At 35.2% G+C, this 21,953-nt stretch overlaps 1 protein-coding gene across 1 annotated transcript in view; it reads left to right on the plus strand.

Annotated features, from left to right (window-relative positions):
- TAFA2 (TAFA chemokine like family member 2) overlaps window positions 1-20,684 on the plus strand; it is a 178,207-nt gene extending 157,523 nt beyond the window's left edge. Inside the window, exons 5-6 of the mRNA XM_059847010.1 lie at window positions 12,845-13,092; window positions 19,678-20,684. Coding sequence (XP_059702993.1) covers window positions 12,845-12,856 — 12 coding nt within the window. The 3' untranslated portion in view covers window positions 12,857-13,092; window positions 19,678-20,684. The remainder of the gene's footprint in view (window positions 1-12,844; window positions 13,093-19,677) is intronic.
- The last annotated feature ends 1,269 nt before the right edge of the window (window positions 20,685-21,953 follow it).

Genomic DNA, 21,953 nt, shown 5'->3' on the forward strand with positions numbered 1-21,953 from the left:
GTCATTACAGGATGATCTGATTCTTTCCATCTTGTATAACTGTGATTCACTAAAAAATTTTGACAGAGTTTCAGGGAGTTCCTTTCCTCCACTTGACACGTTTCATATTATTGGTTAAAATTTATATTAAGAGAAATATATTTAAAGGTCATATAAAATGCCTGATAAAAAAAGTAAACAAGCTGTCAACTTTGCATTTTAGTGGCTAACAGAAACAGAAGAAAAAACAAATTCTTCAGATAAGCATTAAACACACACACATCCTAAAATCACGGCATTGCATCTTGTCAGGGTCAACACAATTCTTCATCAACATACAAAAAATGAAATTGTACTCTGAAGACACACATGCATCTGTTTAAGTATAAACACCTTCCCCCCTGCACCCCAGCACATGTACTCATGACTGATTTTCCTTTGTGTATTTAATAGTTTGTAGTGTCAGGCCATAATATGCTAGATTGGTGTTTGCTCTAAACAAGTGTTTGAGTATCTATATAATTTTACTGAAATATTCCTTACATAGGTATTAAATTTCTGGTGCACATTGATTGTGGTGAAACACAGCATGCACTGACTGGATTATATTTCATCTGTTCCACAGAGAGCTCTATGTGTCTCGTTTTCTGTATTTATAAGTCTCCAAAGCATTTTGACATTCTTTGAAGGAAGGATGCTTCCTAAATGTTTGCTTTAAAGTTCCCTTCCTGAATCCACGTTTAGATGTGTTTCTTCTGATGATGACCTTGCTGGAATGCTGCCCACACTTAACTTTATACATGCCAATGCAAATCTGATTATATGCATGTAAAATGTATGTGCATATGGAATATAATCAAAAGGAACCAGATTGATGGTTAATAATAATAGAAATAGAAATAATAGAAATAGAAATAGAAATAGAAATAGAAATAGAAATAGAAATAGAAATAGAAATAGAAATAGAAATAGAAATAGAAATAGAAATAGAAATAGAAATGGAAATAGAATTCTGCGTGTTTTAAAATTTTTCCTGGTTACTACATGACACTATTAGTGTTACAGAATACTTGCCATTTTATATGTATTGAGGGAGTTTAACAAATTGTAAGTAAAAATGTGGACCTAGATTATATTTCTGCTGGAAAAAAAAGAGGTCACAAAAAGGGAAAAATCAATTATGATTGCTTTTATGAGATTTCTTCTTAAAAGTTTGTCAGAATATAGGTTTCTCTGCGTTGGTTGAGGTGATGAAGTTTTTTCTGCTGTTAGGGATCTAAAGAAGCCCAAGGCTCCTGTCCCCAGGAGCTTATGCCTTTGTTGTTGTTAGACTTTTAGGTTTGTGGCTTTGCAGCAGCTGGAATTTTCTTGTTCTCCGTGGTGGGTCAAATCCTCAGGACTCATTTCATACCTCTTCCATAAAGATGCTTTGGAAAAGCCTGTCCTTTTCTATATTTGCTGTCATAAACACAGATTCAGTACAAAGGCTACCATAACCTGCTTACAGACCTAGCACCACTGAAAGGGAAATACTAGTCACCTTACATCCTCACTATTTGTTCTGCCTTCCAGTTTGTCCAGATGCTGTATGTTTTCCTGCTTTTCCTTTCATTTCCCACAGAGCTGCAAGGCTATTCTGAGCAGCAAGGCTATTCAATTCAAATTCTGATTGCAAGTTGACCTAAAAGTCGTTGAAACCAGGTCAGGGACAGGTGAATGAAGGTCTCTCTTTCAGAATCAATGACCTGTGATTTTAAGAAACATCATTCTGATAGCCAGTAAAATACATATTGCTATTGGAAATATGTGTCGTTCTTTGTATTAACAGAGTAGTTTATTATCAAAGGGTGAGTACTTTTCCCTAATATGTTGTCACTACCATATTTTTGTAGCTCCTCTTTCTGCTCCCCAAGGTCTACATAAATAAAAGGAAAAAATTCTAAATTGCTCTTTTTTCCCAAAATTCTCCCCCTTTTCTTTTGAGAAAAATAAAAAATAACTGTAAAGAGAGCCAATATTAAGAAGTTATGAATAACAAGTTTCTGATTGTCAAATGAAATAACCCATATGTGATTATCATGTAAAAGCGTAAAGAAACAAAGGGAACAAAACAGCTTGGGTGATTTAAGTAGATTACAGAAAAACCTTCTCAAGGCTTTCCTGAAAGGCCAAAAAGAAGTTTATCTTCACCTCCAAACATTTTCTATAAGTTTGCCTTCTTCATGTGCCAAAATCCTAACCCAATTACCTGCTGAAGTACTGTCTTCTACAGGATACAAAATTGAAAAGTAACACTTACATTTCCACATCTTGAGCTGTTAATAGTTAACCTCTATGTTAGAAATAAAAACAGTGGAGGAAGGAGGTATTTTGCTTGTCCACCTCTGTTTGCTTACATAATCTCACTATTGTAAAAAACTATGATACTGACTCCTTAATAGTTATGGTATTAGTCACTAAACAAAAAAGGCTAGATAAAAAACAGCAGAAAACGAATTGATTTTTAAAAATGTGGTCTACTTGAGGTTTTGTATTTTGCTCAGTTATATAGATCTAATAAGGTAATACAAGAATAACTAATTAGAAGTACTCAGAATTCAAATGTTAAGAAATCTAATTTGGAAATTATATGCCTTTAGAATACAAACCCCAGTATCATTTTCCTAATTTGTTTACGTATTAGTGGGAAAAGGTTGATATTAAGAATTAACCATAGAAAAGAACGGAATAGGGGGAAAAAAATCTGTATGAATAAGACGAGTACTGACTATTTTGGGTCTATGTAGCCTGCAGAAGAGGAAGGGAGAAAAAGCCACTGACAACTTATGTAAATCATTAAAATTTTCAACATCATATAAAGAGATATGGGCTTGTGTTTCCAGCCATAATACCACAACAAAAGAGGATGTTCATGAATACATTAGGAGAATTACGAGAGGATTATGAGCATAGCTGCAATTTTACCAGGGACGCTTGGACATTCTCCTCCAGGCTAAGAAACTGTTGTGAAAGGAAACTGTTGCAGTTTTTTCCCCCACGTGGCTAATCTCAAGTTTTGGTACATAAACACAAAAATTTTGTCACATTTCCCTCTTTAAATTATGAGAAAAAAATTTTCAAAAAAGTGAAAAATCCTTTAAATCCTTTTTTTTTTTTTTTTACATTTGAAGTACTCTTTCTACTACAGCCTCTTTCTAATATAATTATTCTAGTTCCAGAAGTTCTCCTTCTTGTTTTTTTTTTTTTTTTGATGTTTCCTTTCTTTTCTTGCAATACAGAAAAGGGTCTGTATTAAAAAAATATAATTATCTCATCAGTTGAACAATATATTGTTATAACGTATAAAACTGAGAATGGCATTTAAAAAATTCTCCGACTTTGTATCAAACAGACAAGCCCTTTACAAAGACTGAAAACTAATGTTTTGCAGTCAGATAAAAGCTGAAGAGAAAGAATTAAATGTTTCTCTTAATTATGGGGTAAATTCCATGTCAGAATTCTCTTTCTGGATAGGGCTTTTCCCTGGGAAGATCTAGATGCCAGGCTTTATTTGTATTTTTAAAAAGAGTACATTGCCTGTTATCTTTGTGGTACAGGCAGGCTTTACATAAAGTGCCTCCTGGGGTCCCAGTTCTCCAGTCCCTGGGACTGGCTTGGAACATGTCATGGCTCCTGGGCAGCTCATAAACCTGTGTGCCTTTCCTGCAGAATTTAGAGAAAAAGAACAAGGTAAAGTGGTGTATCCTGGGTCTCACCTTGAGATTCTGGAAGTGGAACATGACTAGAGAAGTGTGTGCTTGTTCCAGGCAGTGGGAGAGTGTTCCCAGGCTGATATTTTATGAGCATGTAGAGAAATATGCACTGGTATTTTTCCTGATGAAAATTATAGAAAAAATAGGCTATTTCAGTGGAAAGGGACCTACACTGATCATCACATCTGGTAACCTGACCAATTCAGGGCTGATCAAATGAAATGTAAAGAACAGCATTGTCTAAATGTCTCTTAAGCACTGATATGCTTGGTCACCTCTCTAGGAAGCCTGTTCCAATGACCACGGTCTTGGTCAACAAAAGCTTCCTAGTGCTCAGTCTAAACCTTCCCTGGTGCAGCACTGAACCATTGCACAGTAATTAAATGGTACCTTGTCCTCAGTTTTTTAGTTTTATTTGGTAGAACTGCCTGTGAAATGAGACATAGCTTAACACTAAATTGTGGCTAAATTATGTGGGGTAGAATTTACTGGACTTTGCTTGGGTTAGGACTCTCTAGAGTGACATAATTAACCCAAGCTCTAGACTGTCTTTTTACTTCTAGATAGAGTTGTTCAGTTCTAGAGGACAATTGATTTTGTTCTAAGTCTGATGAATTGTCTTCTGGAGGTGCTTATGTTTCTCAAATAATCTAGAGGAAAACTACCATGACTAACTGAGCCCCTAATGTTTAGATAGTTAATGTTGAATAGGAAGCAGCTAGCTTAGATAATTTAGTCACTTTGATTTGGTCTTCAGCAGGAAGATGACCATAAAGGCCCATTCATTCTTTGTCAGTTTGAGAAGCTTTGGACTTGGACCCCTATCAAATGCTATATAATATAATAAGAATTTTAAAAATGCTTATATTTTGAAGGTACACAGCTCTGAGCTAAATTAGTGACCCATACTATAATGAGCAACATGTCCAGTACCTATTACTCACTAAAAATTGGCAACAGTGCATGTTTTAGAATTGTTGGTGTAATACTAATACTAATAATAAAAATTAACAGCAACAAAAAAATCAGATACATAGTAGATATTGATTATTAACCCCTGAAAATCTCTAGAAATCGAAAGTGAGTAATGTTTTCCTATAAACAAGGGAAAGAAGTATTTTCAGCCAGGTTATAAAGGGCTATGGTGTGGAAATGAGCATTCAGCTTCTGGAATAGCTGAGCACCTACACTTTTAAGAAGGGCTGAAGGAACTGCAATGTGGAGGAAAGCAAACTGCAGAACAGAAAGAAATCAATACCTAGTATATTACTATGTAACTATATGCCAAACCAATAGCAGAAATAGAGTACTGCAATAAAATAAAATAAATATTACAAGGGCAGAGAGAAATAAAAGAGAAATATTACACAGCCAAAAATAAATCCATAGTGACTATATTTATCTGCATTACAAATCCAAATCTGCATTCCAAATCAATACCAGAGACAGACGACTTGTGTGAAAAGAACAGAAATATTGCCAGGATGGTGAGAAATCCATACTCATACTGAGAGAATCTATACCTTCCAAAACAATATAGGAGAGATCCTGAACTCAGTTATTTGAAATATTCCAATTTATCTAATTTTACATTATGACTTCCAGAATTTAAAGGAAACTCAAAATTGAATAAGATCCCTGGAAAAATAGAAAATGTACTGTCTGAACACACCAACTGGCTTCATTTGAAGCCAAACTGTGTTCAGTGTGTACATCCCACTGCTCTCAATCAATGCAGTTTTGTTGCTATCTATAAATACTGCTTACATTTTTACCCTATCTCACTCGCAGATGCTGACTGTTTCTAGATTAATTACAGCTGGTGAAAGGGGAGACAGTAATTTTATTTATGTTTCAATTTATAAAGTATGCTGTTCATAACCCTTTCAGCATGAGGAATGGATGGACCCTTGTTTGGTACCTTTACATTTTGGTGAGCTGCTCAGATTCCCAGTATCAGGAGGCAGCAGGAAGTGGTGACTCCACTGCTACCAGTGCTGTCATAACCACTGCTTGGGTAAGGCAACATAATACAAGAGAGCTGAAATGTGTCCCTGGATATGAAAGGAGAATGGCATTTTTCTTGTAACTGAGCCTTAGCTGGAGTTAGCAATGCAGCAATGTTAGTTTTTGTTCTGTACTTCACACAAGCAACAGATCCATAGGTTCTTTAGGTGTTACTGTTTTTTCTGCCAAAGTTAAATATGTGGAATATATTCTTCCTTCATGTCTTTGTTCCTCTTCCTCCTCCAGGCTTTTCAGAAACAGCAGCAGTAATGATATGGAATTAGAAAAAAGCAGAAATTAACCATCTAAACACAATGTATAGGCTATTCCAGGAAGTTTCTGATAGGCAGAATGTATGGTAGTTGTGGTCAGTGTGTGCTAAGAAAGCAGTTTATTTCTCACAAAACAGCTTTTACTGTGCTACTAACTTACATGACATAAAAAAATTTGACCACTGAGAAATGTGCAATAATTGTAGGATGGATCAATGATCTGCCATGTGTCAGGTACAGGAAGTACTTTTTCTACTATTGTGTAAGGGGTTTTATAATTGAGGAAACCACCTCACTGTAAAACTACTTTGCTCCTCTGCCTCACTTCAGAGCCTCTGTATAGACTCCTCAGCTCCTACTTTAATTTAAAATGAAGATTTATTGTAATAATGCACATATATACAGTGACCAGCAATACCTGGAGGTTCATAAAAATGATGTGATTACAATATAAGCGAGTGCACAAACTGTAGCAAAATATTACCCATGGAAAAGAGTGATTGCACTTGTGACAGCCTCTTTGTTGCTATGGTATCTCTTTCCATGCCTTTGGCTAATCTGTCACTAGGAGAAATTTGCAGCTGTCTCAGCATGTTTTTCATTGCTAACTCAGAGACCACTGTATCTAATCTGTCATTAAAATAGCAGTAAGTGGTGTGCACATATTTTCTAAGAATAAATACAAGTTTTAGGGGACAAATAAGCTGGTAATGGAAATAGGATGACATTTTCTAGGGTCAAGCTGGACTTTTGTATTAATCAGTAATTATTGTTTTGCTCTAGCACCACAGTTCTTTCATTTTGAAGCTTTGTATTTTTTGTAGGGCACGTAAACACTAATCTTTTGGGACACTTGGACATTTTGATGGAAATAGTTAGCATGCCAGCCAACACATGTTAAAAGGAGTCAGCAGTATTCAGGGCTGTGCAATTTACTGATTTTCCTAAAAATAGCTTTATATACCAAATTTGCTTCTTTAATGTGAAGTTGCTGTGCCTAGTTCTAGCCTAAGTAAAGTTGTGAGTCTCCATTTGGCAGGAATCTAGGCCTACAGCTTGCTGATGTTCCTTTGTGGTCACAGAAATCTAGACACATCATGGCCCTTTCTCCAGAAGCAAATGTACTCTGAAATATCTGCAAAAGAGCAATTATGGAATAAAGGATTAAAGGAAGAAGTGTTGTGGTGTGAAATGCAATAAGCAAAGTAATAGTGAAACTTGTTGGGCAGGTGAGGATAATCCAGGCATTCAAATCCCAAGACACTTTCAGTTTCAAATTTTGTTTAGTTCTGTTCTGAGTTTGAGTCCTATGGATACCGAAATGAAGAATGAGAGTGAGTAACATCAAAAGAGAAAATGGATTAAAGGCAATATTCACAGGTACAGATCTTTTGAAAAGAGGGAGGCTGATTATCTTGCTACATCTCCCTGTGAATGCACTGAGTATGGTCTCAAGCTATTCAGAAGGGGCAATATATTTTTTTTTTTTTTGTGAGTAGACACACTGTAGAAATAATGAGAAATGAAATGTTTTACAATCCCTTCATCACACTCACAGCATAGTAGAATATGCTATAGTTTATGCATTTTTGTGAGGGAATAGTTTTTCTGAAAGTAAGACTGCAGCTAAGATGCATTGTAAGGCGCCTATTTAGCTTCTCCAGAACCTGAACATTGACAGACAAATCAAAGCAAACTATTCAATATTTAAAGAAAAATGCATATAGACTTCAATTACATGTCATTAATTACTAATCAGTGATTTTTGCAACCATTACTTTCTTCCATGTGCAAATCCTCCAATTCATCTGTCCAGCCAAGATGTTTTCTGCCTTTGTCCCAAATGATTCAACTTGTGATTTACTTTTTTTTTTTCTTCTTCTGCCTTGTCCTTTGCTGGCATGTTTGAGATATTGACCTCATGTCTGAAAAATAATTTTCTGCCTCTGTGATGGAAAATAAGAACAAGTTCTTCAGGCTGTTTGTTAATGACTGGTTTTCTTCGATTCATTCACCCATGAATTGCTACTTTTCCAATGTCCCAACACCAAAATCAAAGGTGTTTCCACTTCCATTTACAGCTTCATTCTGCCAGTCTCTTTGCCATTCACAGCTGTGCAAAAAGGGCTCTTTGAATATCTAGTAGTCCTTTTAAATTTTCTTGGAAAATTTTTGTCAGCTTCTGATATCTCAGAAATTACGGTACAAGATGATGTTAAAATGTCAGTATCGTGTGAGTCATGCTGGCATGCTCTAAAACTAGTGCTTCTTTTTTTTTCTTGCCCTCCTTTTTAGACTGTAGGGCCTTCTTTGGATCATTTCTGCAAGTCACAAATGATGTATTTCTGGTCAGAGAGACCAGGATATTCTGAAACCTCACATGATCTGCTGCCTAAATAGCTGCAGGCAGAATTTTTTCCTCATTCCCTGGGTACTTGGCACAGGCTTCACAAACTCTGCATCACTGCTTAGTTGCAGAAATGTATGAGGCTGGCCCTCAATTGTTCAAAAGGTAATGCTTTCATTTCTTCAAAACAACATAATTTTCTTGAGGTATTTCCTTACTCATTAGGACTAATTATAGAAAACATCAGAAACATCCCCTTTCCGCAGCTCTGCTTTTCTGCCTTCTTATAGGGAAGGAAATGAATAATAATCACTATGAAGTGGAGAATCAGACACACAGCACATTCTGAGCCTACAGAGTCACAGAGTTGGACGAGTGAACAACTCTCAAACCAATTGAAATCAGATTATTCAGACATTATTCCATTGCATAGCAAAGAGAGCATGGTTGCAAATCTTTACTATTTCTCACTAAGAGTAATGAAGATAGTCCTATCCTTTGTGAAAACTCTTCTAAACAAAGAAAAAAATCAGGCAGGAATAAGTGGAAGATTGCTGCCTATGACTAAGTAAAGAAAACAACCAACATAGAGTTAATTTCCATGAGAATTTCAAAATTGCTCTTGTTTTTCATGACTTGTAGTTTACTCTTCTACCACCCTGGTGAACACCAAATGAATTTCAGGAAAGACACTACTGCTGTGTCTAGAGAAAATACTCCGAAGGACTTTCCATGTTCTATAAAACGGACTCTGAGCTTTCTTCTACTACATTATTAAATACACAGATGATCCCTTCTTAGATCTTACAGTCCTGAGTATCATCCATCACCTTCCATATCTGCAGTGATAAATGCCATAGAACTCTGAAGTGAAGATTCTGGGTGAAATTACGAATTATCCAGTCCACCAGGGCTTATTTGTGTGATGAAACCTGTAAAATTATGTTGGCAAGACCAAACAAAAGTTTGTCTCCAGTTTATGAAAATCAATGGATTCTCAAGGAAACAATGCATGTGTCTAATCAACACGTATCTACAAACTCAGTAGTAACAGATCTGAGAATTTTAACAGAGCTGCAGTTTTGTGTCTTCAGATTGAAGAATGTCAAACGACAAATTACTGATGCTAGCCAGAACTTGTTTCTTCATCCTGAATTCAAACTTTGTGGCTTAGGAACATGTTCCTGCCAAAGGAAGACCAAAGGACTGTATCTCTGCTCATGCTGTTTCTAATTCAAGCAAATCCACTCCAAAATCAGATTAGTTGTTCTAGAAATTTGACATCTGTCTCCTGATTCCTTGTTGCCTTTTTAGAGTCACCTTGGAAAATGCAAATTTCTCATCTTCAAGGCATCACTCCAATTTTACTTGCTAATAATTATTATTCCTCATTCACGAAGAACAAAAAACCAGCAGGAGACTTTCTTCTAGAACGCAACTTGACAAATTTGAAGCCTATTTCTTGGAAAGCCAATTACTTTTTCCAAGGTCAATCAGGAAATTGCTAGATTCCTTTTTCTTTCTTGCAACCTTAAAGCACATCATTGGTACTTCCTGAAATTTGAATGCAATGACTTCTTCTCAGTCTTTCCTTCATTACTTGAGATTTTAGAATTCCAGAGTCTAATTGCAATTGGCTACTTTGATTCATTTATACTTTGTCTTAGGTCACATTCTATTTAGATAAGATAATGCATGTACGAAGACAACTGGACAAGTTCTATAAGCAAGACAATTTAAATTGAATACCACAGTAGGTTCATAGCTGAAACTTCTAGCATTCATTTTTAGCTTTGACAGAATACTTCATTCTGTGTATTGTGAAGTTCAAAAATATTATCCAGATGATCCTGAGTACAGAGATGTAATGAGGTGTTGTAACTTTCACCTGGATGCCTCCATAATGCTCAAGCAAGAAAACATTTACTTAATAAATTCACAGTACTTATTCTTTTCATCCTTGACCAAGATGACTACAACTATTGGGAATCAGAAACTATAATCTTGACTATGTTTTAGTGAAAGAGACTTTATGTGTTGTTTCTCTGGGCAATGAGAAATCCTTCTTATTGTTCAGCCTCTGAGTGAAAAGCCAAGTCTTCCTTTTTCACAGTTCCATTAGGACTTGAGAAAAGATATCAGAGATTTTTCTGAAATCCTCCAAATCTGCCAACTTTCTTCTCTTCTCTTTCTTCTCTTTCTTATGTGTATTGGAGTGATGGCATGATGGGTACTCATACAGGAGAAGATTAAAATTAGATTTCCTGAAATTAATTTTAAATTCTCTGAAAGGGTACCCACTACTCTGTCAGTATCCATTTTTTAAGCCAAAATTTCTCCAAGCACAGAAGTCTTTTCTTCATGTGGAAATTCTAAATGCGTGAAAAGAGAAAGGAAAATGATCGAAGGGATTCAAGTTGATGACTGATTCATTGTTTTAAAATAATTTTTCCCTCCTGGATATTGGTTCTGTTGTTTTCTAACTTGTTTTTTAGTTATCTTATATTCCCTCAGCTATGGCAGTATTCCTGGAGCCAAATGTGAGTGCACTTCCTCAAAATGCCAGCAGTGGAAGCTGGTAAGCAAGTGGGGAAAAATCACCAGAGGAATCTCTGAAGCTTGGGACAAAGGCAGAAAACACATCAGTACTGCACTAACAGAACAGCAGGTACTCTTATAGAGAAGATAAAATTACAGGTAAGGAAATAATTTACATTTCTGTTTTGAACTTGTCCAAATGGCTTTTTGCTCTCCATTCAAAATACCAGGAAACAACCTACATAAAATTTGAGCATAAAATTTGAAGAAGAAAAAGATCTCAAATTTGTTTAACTTGGACTACTTGATTTTTTTAGTGGAGATAATTGGAAGTTCAGTCTCACCCTATTTCTGAAAAAATATATTAAAAGATGAAAATCCTTTATGCCTATTAGTCAGTTTAGAACCTCAGTCTAGTTTTAAAACAAGGCTGAATTTGGTTTTTTAATTTTTTTTTTTGCTTTGTGTTTAGAATGTAAACACAGGAAACTGCATTTTTTAGGTTTTCCTTTCCAATAAAAAGCAAGTGTAGCCTTTTCTATAGGTAAGTGAAGTCTGATAAAGCCAAAGACAGAAGGACTCCATGTCCATCTCTCCATTTCCACTTACTTCCTCACAGGGTAACATGACTCTTTATTATACTTCAGTTTCCTCATATTTGAAAGGAAAGAAGCTGTTTTTATCTCCCAGTTGGGATGATTAGGCAGGAAAAGTGGTGTAGAAGAGAAAAAAATTACATTTATGTGATTAATTGTCTTGCAGTCTTTTATGCCGCCATGCTGCAGTCCCATTATGGAGTTGTGAGCACCATAAAAACCTCAAGAGGATATATCCTTGTCTGAGTTGCTGCAGTTATTATCTGTTACAGAAAGTAAAATAAGGTTTTTGTTTAAGTCTTCTTTTAATTTAAAATTGTTGTCTGTAGATGAAACATTGTGTTATATTAAAATAATTCTACCATAAATTCCGTTCTCTACCAAGTTACAGAAACATTGAGAAAATTAGGATATGTTCAATACAGTGGCATAACCTTTTGGAAGACTATAATAATGAGTACATAGGAAGGACTAATGAATTGAATTTAGCCTTGATGTAATTCATATATCTTTATCAGCTATTCACTATCATAATTATCCCAGTGAGTTGTGCCAATTAATTTTATTTTGTAAACTATCCACTTCAAGGAATTATGAACACAGGACCATATTAATTGATTTCATAGTATTCAAATATGTAGAGATTTTATTTAAGCAAGAAATTTTTTAAGTTTTGACTTTAATCTTGTATATTTCCAATGATCTGCAGCACGATATTTAAGTTTAAAGGGTTAAGGAAATAAAAGAAGAAAACTTCAAGAAATGTTGGTGATTTTTTGAGGTGCTGTGTATCACTTCAGAAGCAATCATTATTGTCAGGTTCAAAATCTACCTCAACTATCTAGATAAAGAACAATCTGTCTGAATGGAATATTGTAGTTTGAAATGTGTAATGTGTCCTCTGTTTTTTTATAGTGTTTTCTGTAACCTTCTAATTTTTTTTTTTTTTACTTTAAACATATATGAGGAGAACACACTCAAATCTTTCATTTTGAAGGAATTGTCTTCTGACTTCATGACTCCTTTCTCTACCACAGGTCTATGTATGAACTTATTCTCAAAGAACTTTTCAATTACTGTTTTGTCATACTCATACTTAAATTTTGCTGATTACTTTCAGAAATAAGTGTAATCTATCAGTTTCTATTGCTTTTTGGTTTGAATTTGAGTATGTTTGGGTACTTTAAAGACCATGCACTTTTACTAAGAGAATTTTCTCTGATTCTGAAATGTTTTAACCTGTCATTTTGTATTTTTCCCTGTAAGTTTAAAAAAATATTCCAACTATCCCAGTTTTGTTTTTTGTAACTAATTGCATAACAGTGTAGTACTTGACATGTGTTTGTTTCTTAGGCAAACGTGTAAAACTCCTCAAGTCCGAATGGAGAAGTAGAGAAAGGAGGTTTCTGCTGTGCCTGATGACAATTTTTGTTTTTTCCACACACAAAAAATATTCTGGCTCCACGTTGGAGCACTAGTTGTGATGAGTCCTAGTCTTGGTCGGATTCTAAGGAAGGGCCAGAACGTTCGTTGAGGAATAAAGAGTCAAACCACTCCAGAAAATGTGTTCCAGCCCCGGTTTATTACTCACAGAGCAGCAGGTGTGTACAAATACAGGTTTATACAGTATTAACAGGAATTGTTGTACCTTACTCCTCTTTGCAGTTGCTTAGGTTGCTGCAGACATTTAAGACTTGTGGCTCATTTGGGCAGAGTTTCTGGAGGGTGGTTGGAGAGATTCTGACTGTGCTACTAAGCATCCTCAGAGTGTTACTTAGATGCTTCTGGGAGCCCTGAAATATCTTCACATTCTTGACTTTCAAAGATAGACCCAGTTGGTAAGCTTAAGTTACTCACTCTCATGGGAAAACAGCAGATGCTCTGGAGAACAGCACTTGGAGGAGAAGTCCATCTTAATACATCCAGTCTGGTGTGACATCTGTAGTTGAAAGCTCAGTATCACATACTGAATTACTTAAATTTCATAAAAAATTAAGAATTGGGTATTTCCATTATATTCCTAAGACAGGCTAGAAGTTACTTATCTATCTTAAAACTGTGTTAAAGATGAAGACCTTTATCATTTACAGGAACATATGCCATGCTCTGAGGTATTTTTCCATTACCTACTTTACTAGTCCTACCTTTCAGTCTATTACTAGAAGTAAGTGGAAAGATCACTTTACATGGGAAAGATTTCCAAAGACTTTTAGTTTCAATTAAAAATTTTACACTGATTGTCTAGATCTTCACTTTACCACCAAAAATCTTTAGAAGCAGAGGGAAATAAAGGAGTATGGGTATGTTTCAAATGGCTTTGCATGAAATGAATTTTCCAAAAGTTTGTCTCTCTATAATGTAAGTCCTAAGCAAAGGAACCATCAAAAATGCAGTTCTGATTAGTCACTATGCAATAAAAATATGAAAGAATGATAAGGCTTTAGAGTCTCATGGTTATCAAAGAACAAGGAACCTTTTGAGTCATGTCCTGGGAAATACTCTTTTTAATTAATAAGATGAGATAGCCATAGCTCCTGAAGGACAAGTGTGAGAATCTAGAATTCTAAATCACTTAACAGGCTTGGGAACATATTTAGATTAATACTTTTCATACTGCAGTGCCTAAAATAAAACTAAGGGAACATTTTGAAGCTGTAGAGTCCTTAAATCAAAAGTTAGGTAGGATCAAAATTTTATAAACAGGCATGAAACATTTGACGGCTTGAAAAAGTGTCTTCCAGTACATAATCTTCTCTGAAGGTAACTGAATCCGTGTAGTTATTATTAAATATCTGTTTTCCAGACTGCTCAAAAGTGACTCAGATTTTGCCTTTTGTCATTAGCCCAGTCAAAGAGCTGTTTGTAACCCTAAAATAAGGGCCTGGGTCCTCATTAATGGTTTTCTCTTCCAGTTCCCTTGAAATGTGGTTGAGTCATGCTCATTTCTCAGGCTTTTGAAAACGTTCCTTCTGCCTCCAGAAACCCAGTTATCTAGCAATAAAGACCCAAATCCACATCTACCTACTATAAAGGGTCTATACATATACGAGCCCTATTCCAGAAAGGTCGTTAATATCTTTTTGTCCACTTTCCCCAATTCATTGGAACATAAATGATTATGATTATCATGATTATCCATCTGTGAGGAAATGGTCAACCTGTCTTTTGTTAACATTTGTGAAGTACTTTGGATTATCATGGGTACAAGATAGTAGTACTGGAACAGAAGCATTTTCCAAGCTTTACAAGTTGAACTGTTGCAGTGAATGAACAGGCACAAGTGGAAATGCAAGCTGTCATTTGCTTTCACAAGCGATGTATGAATGATAGTGCATGGCAAACACACTGTATGGATTCTAAAGTTCCAGGAAATAGTGTGCTTCCATCTGTTCAAAAGATCCATTTCCAACATCAACCTCATTCTCAGAGGGCATGAATAGAGAAAAAGCACTGGCAGATGTTTGTTTCTGATTATATGGGCCCTTCTGTTTCTACACTGTAGTCTTTATATTAAAGACTTAATATTAATGACTACTTCTCTTACTACCACAACAAAATTATTTGTGTTATAGAAAAAAAATGACTGATATAGCCTTCCTGAGTTCATTCCTTTTTAGGAAAGGTTTGCTGAAGAATCACTTTGTTCATAATTTTATTAATTTTTTGTGGTGTTTTGCATGCAGTATAAGAAAGGATACCACAAAAATGACACAAAATGGACAGGAATATACTGTCTACAAACAAGGGCTCTTTTGGTATGGGACCTCTGTCTTTTCTCCAGGACTTGAAGAACAATCCATTGTAGGAATTTCTTCAAGCCATTCCTTATGGCTTTTGTCATTCCCTGTATTTAGCATATCTCATGCTGGTTATTAAATAAATTTGTGAGACCCCTTTTATTTTTGCTTGAAATCTCCACAACATTTTTTGTTTCCAGAGACTTTTAATATTTTAGAGAAAAATGGATGGGGTGCCAAGGCAACTTTGTCTCATGAAATTATGCTTAGCTCAGGGTAAGCTATTAATTGCTTTGACAAAAAAATAATTGCTTTCTGTGTCTTACATATCTCAAGAGAAAAAGAAAAGAAAAGGAAAATACAGCCTGAATATGCTTAGATGACATGACCTATGATCACACACAACCCTATATGGTCGCTGGAACAGTTCTAATTAAAAAGAAAAAGTCCTCTATTAAGTACTTTCTGTTTCTTTGGAGAAAACCCAGAACAGAGGGTCCATCCATTCCACATGGAATCCTTTGTCAAGGCAAGAAACATTGGCCTAAAAATTTTACCTTTTCTGCATTTGCATTGATACATAGCCCTGTCTTCCCTCCAACTCTCCTCACGCACTAAAGTCTCTTCTTTACTGTGCATGATGGAAAAGAGAGAGAATTAAATTGCTAAAAAGGCAAGTTGCTAACTTTCAAGTGCTTGACTTTGCAAACATTAGAGTCAGTTTTCAATATAGATTTTGTGTATGGTTTATGATAAACACATAAAAAAATTCAAAAAGCTGCCAGTCAAAAAATAGCAATGTACAATTTGTGTTATGAAACTTTACAGCACACACTTAATTTCAATATACCATATATTGTTATCTTTTTTCCAACGATTTGTGATATATTTGTTTCTCTGAAGAAACAGAAGACTTTTACTGTACTTAATTGGGGTTCTGTAACTTTGATGCTTAGGTGCTTGAATTTAGGGAGAAGTGCTTCACTATTCAGGGAATATTCTCTCAGCCATTCTCTACATCCTATACAATTGATGTTTCTTTCTTGCTCTTTTAAGGCAGAAGAAGGTCCTGACTAAAAGTATCAGACTTAGTTTTAATCTATTCTAATGGAAATCTATTCTAAAGAAATAAACAATATTATCTGCTATATTCATCCACTGTGTGGATTTCACTAATGAGGATATTTTTCACCCATTGTGGTTGTCCAGAAAAAATCTCTTGAGGCTGGTAGCTTTTCTACTGTGATGTCATGAGATCTTCTAATCTCTGATCCATTCTGCACAATCCTGGCAAAAAGATTTTACCCAAAGACTGAGTTTGTTCTGAACATTTAGTAAGCAGAATAATGTGGAAATCTTCAGGTGAATTTAATTATATACTGTTGTGTTAAAATAAAACAAGTGAGTCCACATACAATTACAGCCAATTTACAGCAGTCACTCACTAATTTAAATTAAAAAGTCTGCCACTGCAGAGTAATTATGCTTTAATTGCATATTTAAGACAGAAATGAAGAGAATCTAATGTGGTGTATTTATGATATAACAACGATGTAAGAAAATTTATTAGTATAAAGAGAGTAATTGCATTCCAAGAATGAACAAATTAATTCAAATCAACACCTAGGATGCTAAAGGTTTCATGTGCTTTTAAAATTTGTACTGTTAATTTTCCATACGTATCAATTGTTAACCGAAAACTTGATTTGCACGCTTCAGGGTTCTACTGTTCTCTAAGGATTTTAAAGATCAGACACATATTGTTATTGGTCCCTCTTTTTCTATGAAGGTCTTTGACACAATACCTTAATACTTTAGTTCCCAGACACTTGAGTCAAATAGCATTTACTATATCCAAAATTAAGCATTTCTGGGATTACCATCACTAGGTATTAGCTAAAATTTCATTGCTTCTGCATGAAACTGCCTTTAATAACCAAGAGGTTTATTCACTCCCTGATGTGTATGGATATATAACTTCCATTAATGTTGATGTGCAATCTATGCTTGAATATAGGAAGTATTAACATCATACATAGAGGTAAATGTGGACCATTAATATATATATGTGTGTGTGTTTTTGTGTGTGTGTGTGTGTGTGTGTGTGTGTGTGTGTGTGTGTGTGTATGTAGGCGAGTGATATAGAGCAGAAATCTGAATGGCTTTTTTTTTTTTTTTTTATCACCTATCTAATTTATGTGACAGTGTGTGTTGCTTTCATGGAGATATTTTCACCACAGGGCTGCAGCACTACGTGGGGGGAGCAGATAGGCCTGCAGATCATGATTTTATTGAGTTTTCTTGTGACTGAAAGAATATTTGCACTTCCAAACAGCCACGTAACTGAGCAGTCATGTATGTGCAAAAATACCATTTTTGTTCTCTGAAGTTTATCACCTTAGCCCACGCATAGATCTGGGTGTAATAGAAATAATACATCACAGGATAGTTGAGGTTGGAAGACAGCTCTGGAAGTGCCACCCCCTAGCTCAAGCAGAGACATCTAAAGCCAGTAAGGACAGGACAGCTGTTGAATATCTTCAAGAATGGAGCCCACACTCTCCCTGGGCAATATGTGCTAGTGCTCAGTCACCCTCACAGTAGAAACCTTTTCCTGAGAGGGAACTGCCTGTGTTTGCTTGTTCTCAGTTTCTTGTCCTGCTGCTGGGCACCACTTTCTGGCTCCATTTTCTTGCCACCCTTTCTTCACGTATTTTCACACATTGACTTGTTTCCCCCTGAGCCTTCTCTTTTTCAGGTGGAACAGTTCCAGTGCTCTCAGCCTTTCCTCATATGAGATGGTTCTGTGTCTTATTTGCCTTAGTGGCTCTTTACTGGAAAGACAGATAGGTAGACATAGATATAGATATAGATATAGATATAGATATAGATATAGATATAGATATAGATATAGATATAGATGTAGATATAGATATAGATATAGATATAGATGTAGATATAGATATAGATATAGATGTAGAGATGTGCATCACAAATGAAGCCAATAAAATTCCACCTGCGGATAGTAGCAGAAGATGTGCATTTTACATTGTGTAGCTCAGTGGCACCTGGTTCCATGAGCAGAATTCTAGCTTGCTACAATAAAGCAAAAAAAATAAATAACAATAAGGTGGTGCATCAGCCTTTTGTGCTTTGGTTCAGGGCACAGAAATATGTTGCCTGACTGTTAAATTAATTCTTTATTATTTTTTCAGGCAATCTTCCTCTTTAGAAGGGACCACATGAGGCTGTTTCCAACAGCAAGACCAAAACAAAATAAAAGCAGTGTAATAAATAAGCCTGTGTATCATAAAAAGCACGAAGCACAATTTTATTATTGCCTCAAGTGCTGTTCCTAGAAACAACTTTGTGGAGAAGGCAAACTGAAGTAATGAACTCCTTGAACAGTCTGTTTAATATTCTGTTTGTTCTACGTTTATGCTCTGCAGAGCTGACAAGAGCTGTATGCAAACAGTTTTGCTGAGGGCAAAAGAATGTTTCATCATTAAGGAGCATGACCCTTCTCTCTGTGATCAAAATGAAAAGCATATGCCCCTTGATGTCATAAAGTGTTGTGACCATTCCAATGAGTTGTTCCTCAAGCCTTGGGATGTTTCCCCCTGACACAGTTTGATATTAAAAGATTACGTGATGGTTAATTGTATCCACTGACACAGCAGAAATATTCCTCAAAGTTATGTTTCTTTGATATGACAAATTTTTTCTTTTAGCATTTAAAATCTAAATCAGTTAGAGGGAAAGTCCAATTATTGTGAAATGCTTTGTCCCCCACTCTTTCTTTGTGGTCCTTCAGTTTCCTTCTTCTTTCATGTTAGGCTGGGTGAAACCAGTCTAAATCAAATCCTTGGTAATTTTTTACTTTGTGAATAATAGGATCTGTATCTCTAGTTAACTTCTGCATGAGTTTTGTCCTGTTTCTCCACTAAGTGATTATTGCTTGCTAAGATACATTAAGCCTTTAAAAGGATATTGCCTTTTCCAACCTCAATGATTTTATGATGTTATGATTGTTTCGTAAAGACGCATGCAAAGAATGAAAGAATACAGCTCCAGTATTGGTCACTGTATACTCAATAGCTAACATTTAAAAAGCATAGTTGTTATCATACAGAATTTTTAACAACAACAAAAAAAGAATAGCAGAAAACAGAAATTTGTGGGTTGGGAATTCGTGATTTTATTATATTTTTAAGCATGGTCACATTTCAACGTCTCCTTGTAAATCCTATTCTCACTAAACACTTAAAAACACAAATTAAGTTGGGTAGCAATGCCATTTAATATCATTGGGGTTTATTTCCTTATTTAAAAACAATCAAAAGATGTTTGCTGGACAGAGATCTCACACTTCAGTCTCAGTTTCCAGTCCTTCGGAAGCAGATTCACTATGCCCAATTTCTGATTTTCTCATTTTCTTTTTCTTTACAGGTAACCCGATAGCTAAAGACAAATCAAGCCAGTCTCAAGGCTGATAACATTAAATACAACATGTAGGAATTTCATTCCCCCAGGCAATCCTTGAAGTGAAATTTTATACTGCTGGGGTGTATCCTTCAGAATCAATTGTTTCAATGAGAACCTGGCTTGCAATCAGCAACAGCCTCGAGATCAAAACTACTGGAAAGTTATTTTGAACTTCTGTGTCACAAATATTTCAACTGATTGAACTGTGTACACTTGTAGAATTGCACTTGCTGAGGAATTTGCAGCTGTAATCATGAGCTAATATTCTAAAGGTGCAGAAAAGCAGCAAACTTTTGGGTTCTCCGTTGCAGATCAGTGGCTTTTCATCTTGAAGTCAAACTCTGAAATGTATTGGATCCTTCACTCTAAAATGATCCTTGGTCCACTGTTCAGATTGCTGGTGGGACTGCACACTGCTTTAATTAAATTTCTGTTGCAGAAATTGTCCTCAAGCATGGCGCAGTTTTAGACATTTTTATTTGTGTTCTAATCTTGCAGCTCTCAAAGGTACATATTTCAACATCTTGAAGTTGCTTTGTTATAGGAATGGAATTATATATCCATTGTTAATAATTATTGTTGACAAGTAATAGTTATCTGAATACATCAGTCATATTAGAATGTATAGTCAGGTTGACATGTTTCCCTAAGGCTAACCAACTACTGCAGCTTAACAGGTAAAGAAAGTAGTGGTCAAAACTCAATTGCCACTTCCATCATAAGGCATTTTATATCTTTAATATATGCATTTCCATTTAGTTTGAAGGAAATGGGTGTTCCCAATATGTACTTTACTTTCCTAACCTTTAATTCATTTAAATTGATGGTAAGCAGTCAATTACACTATTTCATCCCTTTTTTACAAAGATAGGCAGGGATGTAAATGAGTTTTGCAGTTATGGTATTGGATGGTAATCATTCAGGATTTTTGTCTTTTTATTAAAAAATAAAATCTCTTGCTTGAACCTAAATACTGATGGATGCTTATGTAGATGTCTGCTTAGTCTGTTTGCCATAAAGGAAAAAAGTCCTAGTGCTCTCCCAGTTTTACACTTCATGGGTATTTTGCTTGCGTACAGTCATCCAATTCAGATCTGTTTTGTTTTGTTAGAAATTATTGAACTTTGCAATGTGCTGTTACATGAAAAAAAAATCCTCAATATTTGAAGGCCTTAAGCATCTTTGAGCTTTTTTCTAAGTTATTACAGAATGTATAATTTTATACTCCATTTAATGTATATTGGACCATCTGTAATGTTGATACAAAAGAAATTTGGCAATTCCTTTTAGTGACACTGCATAAACACACTGACTAGAGGGAGTTCTGACTGTATGCTTTGGTGAATTGAAATGAAAGCCACACACACTTATTGGTAGTCAAAAATACATGGAGGTAATCTTGTTTAAGTCCTGTGTGGTTACCAAATACAGCAAAAAAACCCACAAAAATAGAAAAAAAAAAAAATCCCCCCCAAAAGGAAAAAAAAAAAAAAATAGAAAGAAATGGTTTAATCATTGCAAGCCATTGACATGGCTAGTTTAGTTATATATTAAGTTCTGTGATGGATGAACACCCTGGCAAGCTCTGCCTGTCGCTGTAGCCCCTGCTGTTCCAAAACCATTTCATTACCTCTGCTGTATTATTGCACAGGAGAGCTTAAATAAAATAAATGACTGTTGGGAATAAAACTGAGAAGTATATTCTATCATTTTGCTGGGAAATAATAAGAAATATGTTGTCAGAAAAAGATCTTATTTTCTGATTAAAATTTAATTAGAATAAACCGTTTGTAGCAGAAACTAAGTCTCTTGGTATTTTAGGATGGATTAGTATTATATGGATTTGTGCTAAGAGCTTCAGGATGGAAGGTAGCATCTTAAAGAGGTTGTCTGGGACAGTGCAAAGCATAAATGTGCTGTTTTGTAAAATCTAAATATGACCTCTATTTAGTTGAAAATCTACATCATGCTTCTCAATACTTGTTTTCTTTGTTTCCTTGTTCTTAAACAGCGCTGAAAATACTGTATTATATACAAGTGTAACACATGCATACCAATAAATGAAAATAAATGGATTTTCAAATATACTGAATAGATTCTCTGCAGTAGATTAATGTTGTGACTATTCATAGCAAGTGAATAAAATTGTAATATAAAATAGAGTTCCATGTATGGATGTGTGCATTGGAGATCTGTTTACTCATGGAACAAAATAATTTTTAGTGAATAAGAATCTCAAA

This window comes from Haemorhous mexicanus, chromosome 5 (genome assembly GCF_027477595.1).
Source record: "Haemorhous mexicanus isolate bHaeMex1 chromosome 5, bHaeMex1.pri, whole genome shotgun sequence".
Taxonomy (NCBI): domain Eukaryota; kingdom Metazoa; phylum Chordata; class Aves; order Passeriformes; family Fringillidae; genus Haemorhous; species Haemorhous mexicanus.